This window comes from Plasmodium reichenowi, chromosome 8 (genome assembly GCF_001601855.1).
Source record: "Plasmodium reichenowi strain SY57 chromosome 8, whole genome shotgun sequence".
Classification (NCBI taxonomy): Eukaryota; Apicomplexa; class Aconoidasida; order Haemosporida; family Plasmodiidae; genus Plasmodium; species Plasmodium reichenowi.
In genome coordinates, this window is record NC_033653.1 from 452,054 (window position 1) to 459,899 (window position 7,846).

The 7,846-nt window shown below is 17.6% G+C and overlaps 2 protein-coding genes across 2 annotated transcripts; both read right to left on the reverse strand.

The window, feature by feature from the left end:
• Nucleotides 1–1,335: 1,335 nt before the first annotated feature.
• PRSY57_0811900 (RNA-binding protein, putative) lies at nucleotides 1,336–4,200 on the reverse strand (the record flags this gene model as incomplete). Its single annotated transcript, XM_012907058.2, has 1 exon — nucleotides 1,336–4,200. The coding sequence occupies one exon, from the start codon at nucleotides 4,198–4,200 to the stop codon at nucleotides 1,336–1,338; it is 2,865 nt and encodes a 954-aa protein (XP_012762512.2).
• A 2,570-nt stretch (nucleotides 4,201–6,770) lies between these two features.
• Nucleotides 6,771–7,404, reverse strand: PRSY57_0812000 (ubiquitin-conjugating enzyme, putative; the record flags this gene model as incomplete). Its single annotated transcript, XM_012907059.2, has 2 exons — nucleotides 6,771–7,111; nucleotides 7,254–7,404. 2 exons carry the CDS (start codon nucleotides 7,402–7,404, stop codon nucleotides 6,771–6,773), a joined length of 492 nt encoding a protein of 163 aa, XP_012762513.1.
• Between the last annotated feature and the right edge of the window lie 442 nt (nucleotides 7,405–7,846).

Here is a 7,846-nt window from a genome sequence, read left to right on the forward strand (position 1 = left end):
AAAAATTATATATATATATTATATATATATATAAAGTGTTATTTATATTTATATACATATTTATGGAAGTATTTTTATAATTCCTTTTTTTTTTTTTTCTTATATTATATATTTATAAATATATATATTTTATATTATCTTAATAATACTATAGAAAAAACTACAAATTTGATTTTTTATATATATTTTAAGAGAAGAAATTAAATTGTATAAAAAGATGTTTTATAAAAAAAATTACAAAATAATAAGTTTTTTTTTTTTTTTTCTTTTATTATTATTATTATATGAAGTAGTTTAAAAAATACAAAAGAAAGAAAAATCATAATAAAAGGGCATACCATCATTTTTACATATTTTTTACCCTGTCCATATATTTTAATATGCATATATATATATATATATATATATATATATTTATTTATCTGTCAATACGTTAAGAAATTATAAAATTCCAATTATATAATACAGGATAATAAACACTACAAATAGGAAAGTTTTTTTAAAATATATTTTTATTGTACCACTAACCATATAATATGAATATATATTTTTTTTAAAGTGTGTATAGGTTTTCCTATTTATTCTTATCTGTATATAATAAAAAGTTTAGTTAAAAAAATAATGCACATCCTTTTTTTTTATTTTACATATAAAGTTTTTATAATTTTTGAATCTTCTATGAATAAATAAAATCCTTATATAAATCAAATGATGTGAAGAAAAAAAAAAAAAAAAAAATATTTTCTTTTTAATATTTTTTTTTGTAAAGAGTGATATATGTTTGATAAATTATAAAAATTAATAGGAGTCAAAAAAAAGAAAAAAAAAAAAAAATTAATTTTACAAAAGATATAATATATGTGTAAAATATTTATAAACTGTTCACAGATGATGATATATAAAAGCATATATATATATAATTATTTAATATGCATATTTGTATTTACATAAAACAAAATTGTTATTAATTATTTCTTGTCATTATATAAATAATAAATAAAGATTTGTACTTTTTTTTTTTTTTCTTTTTTTTTTTTTTTCTATAATTTAATTATGTTTTGGTGTACAATAAATTGAATAGATAAATTTTAAAACATGTAATTTATTTGGTAAGAAAAAAAAAATATATTATATATAAATATATATATATATATATATATATATATATATATATATATATATATATGCGTTAATAAGGGTAAAAATAATATATATAATAATATTATGTAAGGTGGATATTTTTTATTAAAAACTAATTATATAATAAAATGGATAACACATATGTATATATATATATATATATATTATTTATATATTATTATTATTCTTTTAACTTTATTCACGTGAAACAAAAGATTTTACCGATTCCGTTTTTAAGGTATATGAATTTTTTTTTTTATTATTTGTATAGGAATCTTTGGAAATACTAACTGAATTACGTTCATATGGAGAATCATGATTTTTATTATTAGTTTTTACTTTTTTTTCATATTTATCATTTTTATAATTTTTTTTTCTATCATTATATTTATTAGAATAATCATACCTTGACTCTGAAAAAGATTTAGAATGATTTCTCCTTGTATCTTTTTTATGGTAATTATGATAGTTATCATCCTTATTATTTCTTGAATATTTATAATCTTTTTCATGGTCCAATGATCTATCTCTATGATTTACTAATCTTCTCTCTTCATAAGATTTATTGTTAAATTTACTTTTATAATTATCCGCATATTTATAATCATCTTGTTTATGTGATATTCTACTATGTTTAGAATAATAAGGCATTTTATCCTTTACATTGTCATATGGTTTTCTATAATCATTATTAGGATGATATTTCGATGATATATTTATATGATTATCATATATTTTGCTATCTTTATGTTTATATGATTTGTTGAAATCGTCTGTATGATGATAATTTTTATTATCATCTGTTCGATGATAGTTTGTATTTTTTTCTTCTCTATATGATTTGAAATCTTTATTATTATAATTATCATTATTATTATAAGTATTGTAGTTGCTATATTTTCTTTTATTATAATATTCTTTATCATATAAATCATGTTTATTATATTTATTTTTTTCATCATAATAGTTATAAAGATCTTCTCTTTTACTATATTTTTTGTTATCTCCTACATAACCATCATTATATTTACTACTATATTTTCTCATGTTATTATTATTATTATAATATTTATCATCATTTTTATCTGCATATTTATCTGAAAATTTATCTCTATATTTATCTGGAAATTTATCTCTATATTTATCTGCATATTTATCTTCATAATTTCTTCTTTTATAATTTCTATCTTCTTCAGCATACGATGGATGTTTCCCTTTTCTATCATTATTATATTCTTTAACAGGATAATGATAATTGGTGTTATCTTTATTCTGATAATCGTTATATTTCCTTTTTTTGTTTTCATAGTATTTATTGCTTTCATGCTCTGTTTTATTATTAATAGATGAGTTTTGCGATGTTCTTCTATTACTTCTCCTACTTGACACTTTAAAGGTTGAATTACTTTCACTTCCTTTTTCATTTTTTGTGTTTTTCTCTTTTTCATAATCAGATATATCATCATTATAATCAACGTCATATATGTCAGGTTTATCAAAAGATTTACTTGCTGATTTGGTAACTTTATCATTTTTAAGATTCCCATTTTTTGTGGAACCTTCGATACTTCTTTTATATGATTCTTCATTTGTTTTATGTTCATCATTTGTTTTGTTCTCATAATTACTTGTTTCATCTTCATTTTGTTTCTTTTGTTCATTATCGATATGTTCTTGAGTATTTTTGTGTTCATCTTCTTTTTTTTTATATCTATCATAATCTTTCATATTCCCTTCACCTCTTGTTCTTCTATCTCTTGGGGAGAATGATCGACTATTACGTCGATTATAATTATTTCTTTTTATCATATCACTTGGAGAGTAATTTCTTTTTCCTATAGCAGCATTATGAATATTCTTATAATATTTATTTTTATTATCATAATAATTTAGATTTTTTCTATAATATTGATTTTTGGAATACATAAAATTGTGGTTATGACTATTTTTATATTTATACGAATTGTTTCTATAATAATGATGAGAAAATTTCCTATCATTATTATTATAATTATGATCTTTATCATATTTATATTTAGAAAAATAATTTCTTTTATTGTCATTATCATATTTCTTATATTTCAAATTCTCAAGATCTTCTTTAGAATCTTTTTTTTTATTTCGATCATTATTATGTTCTTTGATATTATGATCAGATTCATATTTAAAGACACGAATGTTATCTTCATTATTTTCTTCTTTTTTACAAGTTGCTTCATCCCATTTTTGTTTCTTGTTATTTACATTATCGTTATTCATATTATCTTTTAAATATTCATTCTTATATTTTGACAAGGACTGACAAAAATCGACGTGAATTCTTCTATCATCAATTACAACATTATCCATTTCAAAATAAGCATTTAAACAATCTTCTTTTTTTTCAAATTCAATAAATCCATATTGTAATGAATTATTAGTAACTTTATCTTTAATAATTTTACATGATTTTATATTTCCGAATCTTGAAAAAATTATTTTCAAATCTTCTTCTTCAGTAACTGGGTTTAATTTACATACAAATAAAATATTTTCAGGAGGTTTCATATCAGCATCAGGTATATCACCTAATATTTCTAACGTAAGGGCACTGGCTTTAGCATCCTTATCTTTTAATTCTTCTGTTATTTTCATCTCATAATTTTCATCGTTATTTTCTTTATTATCTTTTTCTTCATTATCATCACATTTTCCAATATTATTTACATTTTCATCTTTAACTTCATTTTTTTTTTCATTCTCTTCAATCTCTTCATCTTTTTCTTTTTTACTTTTTCGACCTCTCTTAGTTGTTGTAGTAGTATTGTTCGTCGTAGCTGTCGCACCCGTTTTCCTTGTATATTTTCTTTTTTTCTTTTCTTGTGTTTTATTTTTTCCTACATCATATTCTTCATCCAAATTATCTTCTACAGATTTTGCTTTTTCATCTTTTTCTTTCTGTTTCCTTCCTCTTTTATTATTACTAGTTTCTTCAACTTGTTCAGTCTCTTCACATGTATTACTTCTTTCTTCTTCAAGTCTCTCTTCACTTTTTTTCTTTCTTGAAAAATTAAAAAACATATTTTGAAATAGTCTTCTTTAAATTAATAAATAAAGATAAATATATAAATAAATAAATAAATAAATATATAAATATATATATATATATATATATTATGTATGTTCTAATTTTTATATTATTTTTTCATAATCTTTCAAAAAAAAGAAAAATAAATAATTCAATTAGAAAAAATAATAATTAACATATGACATTTTTTCACCCTTCCTTTATTTTATTTTAAAAATATATTTTTTTAAATACTTTCATTTAAAAAATTGTTTTATATATATATACTTAAAAAAAATATGTTTTAAATATATATATATATATGTATCATCCCAAAAATTATATAATGTGGGTAAGAATAAATAATAATAAAAAAGGTAAATATATAATGGATAAATTTTTAGGGGAAAAAAATATTAAAAAAAAAGAAAAATAGAAAAATGGTATTCTCGAGATTTATTTATTTATTTATTATTTTTTTTTTTTTTTTTTAATATTCACATGTAAAAATAATATATACGAAAATTTACAAGTATGATAATATTTATTATATATAAATATATAATATTCATAAATACATAAGTACATGATATATATATAATATATTAATATATACATTAAATATATATATATAATATATATATATATATATATATATTAAAATAGTATGTTTAAAAATATTTCAATAAATATATATATTATATAAATATATAATATATTTTATAATTATATTTTTAATATTAAGCGTATATAAAAATAATTCATATAAATAAAAGGGATATTCTTAAAATAATTTTATACATAACATACATATATATTTATTATATATAATTATATAATAGGCTATTTTTTATATTATATATAAAAATATATATTTTTTATACTATTAATTATACTTTCTTTATTAATTATGATGAAAGTTAACATAATTTTTAAATGAAAATTTTTAATATTTGAATTAATTTAATTTTTTTTTTTTTGGTCAATTCTTTTTATATAGTTTTGTAATTTATAAAATAATGTTTTTTTATTAATATATATATTACTGAGTATTTTTTTTTTTTTATTTATGTTTAATAATAAAAATAAAAATAAAAAACTTCCATAGTATAAACTTTTGTGTAATCATATAATATATATAAATTTTTATTTTGTAATATCCATTTTGTTCTGATATATCTATTATTTTATTATATATATATATATATATTTTTTTTTTTTTTCTTCTCTTGATACAATTTTATATTTATTGAATTAAATAAAATATATTACTTTTTTATATGTTGCTTTTTTCAAGACTAGTATCTATATTAAATATTTCCATAAGGTAATTACATATATATATATATATATATATATATTATGATAACATTTTAAATCATATATAAAAATATATCCTGTCGTAATATTTTTTATGATAATATAATTGTAAGTCCAATGTTTTATAAATTATTCATTTCTAAAAGAACAACTGTTTTATATGAATGGGAAAAAGAAAATATAAAATTCAGTTTTTATTTCGAAGAAAATGTACATATATATATATATATATATATATATTTGTATATGAAAAATTACAATTATTGTTTTCTTATTTAAATAAAATATGCTCATTAAAAAAAAAAAAAAGAAAGGAAAAGAAAAGAAAAGAAACGTTCTACAAAATGTAGACAACTTAATGGAAGTATAATATATAAAAAAACATATGTATATTTTTTTATATTTAACTACACGAAGTTTATTTGAAATTTATTATAAAAGAAGAGAAAAAATATAAAGCTATAAAATGTAATATGTGTATAAAACATTTAATTTATATATTTCCCCACATTATGAATAATATGTAAACAAAAAAAAAAAAAAAAAAAAAAAAAAAAGATATAAAAATAAAAATAAATAGTAAATATAATAAATATATATATAATTCTATATGAAACAAATAATGTATATTCATATAAATATATATTTATATATATATATATTAAAATTTAACAAGAAATTTATAATATATATAAATGAATACACAATATTTCTTACTTTGCTTCCATCATTTTTCTTTTCCACATATGAACTTATAAAAAAATACCCATTTTCAGGGTGTGTATTGGATTACTTTTTATAAAATAATAAAATATTTTACATAATTTATTGGAAAGCACATAATATATATATTAATTATAAAAATACATACAAAAAAAATATAAAAATTAATTCATATATTTTTCAAATAATAAATAATATATGGGATTAAAATTAAAAAATCAAAAAGGGAAATAACATAATTTTTTTCTTATTTTTTAAATTTTAATTAAACAAAAAAGGTGTGTTCATACAGGTTATTCATTTCTAATAATTTCTTTTCTTTTTTTTTTTTATAAATATATTCCCATTGGTTAATACTTTTGAGTATTATATTATTTTTTAAAATATAAAAATATTTTCATAATATAATTATATAAATATAATTTTAAATAAATAAATAAATATATATATATATATATTTATATGTGTGATGCTTGTTTCCATTATATTCTTAACTACAATTATATAGTTGTTTATTTAATCATTATTTTCATTTTTTGTATCATGACTTTTCGGCATCTTCTTCAGCTTTCTGTTCTATAAAATTAAAAGATTCCTTTACACAATTTTTAATCCTTCTATTATATTCTATTCTATTTTCAACAAATAAAAGAGCTGCCTCTTGATTCGCTGGACTGTTAGGATTTGGGTCACTTAAAAGTGATTGAATGGATGTCAATATTGCTGAAATATCATATATTGGACTCCAGTGCTTTTGAAGAATATCAATACATATATTTCCATCCATGTATATATTGGGGTGAAACATTTTTGTTAAAAATTTTACTTTGGGTGGTCTATTGGGGTATTCATTACCAAATAAAAGTTCCAAGTGAAAAGTACCTACACAAAGATAAATAAATATTGATATATATATATGAAAATTTAATTGTATGTATCTTAATATATTCAAAGGTATATATGCAAACACATATAAGAAAAGATTAATATAAATTTACAAATATGTGTGTACATTTTTACGTACCACCTTCCCATGGTGTATCAGCTGGTCCAAAAATGACAGCCCTCCATTTCATAATATCATTTCCTATTGGTGAGCCACTAACACCAAATGGGGAATCAGTTTGTAGTTTTCTGAAATCCCGAATTAACCTTTTCTTGGCTAAATTGGACATTTCTTAAAACCAATAAATAAATATATTAATAAAATGTAATATATATATATATATATATATATGTATATATTTTCTTAAAATGTATTTAATATATTATTATTAATTATTTTAAAATATATTAAAAAAATAAATAAATCAAGTGAATACATATAAATATATATATATATATATATATATATATATATATAATATATATATGTCAAAACATTTCAAAAAATTATATATGGTTTGTATAAAAAATTCATCACATATAATATAAACATATAAAATATAATTAAATATACATATGCTCTTATACTTTATATATAGACATATATAAAATTTTTAAACTGCTTTATATAAATGTTTATGTTAATTATTTTATTTCTAGTGTATAGGAAAAAAAAAAAAAAAAAAAAAAAAAAACTTATGGAAATAATATAAATATGATATAATTAATATA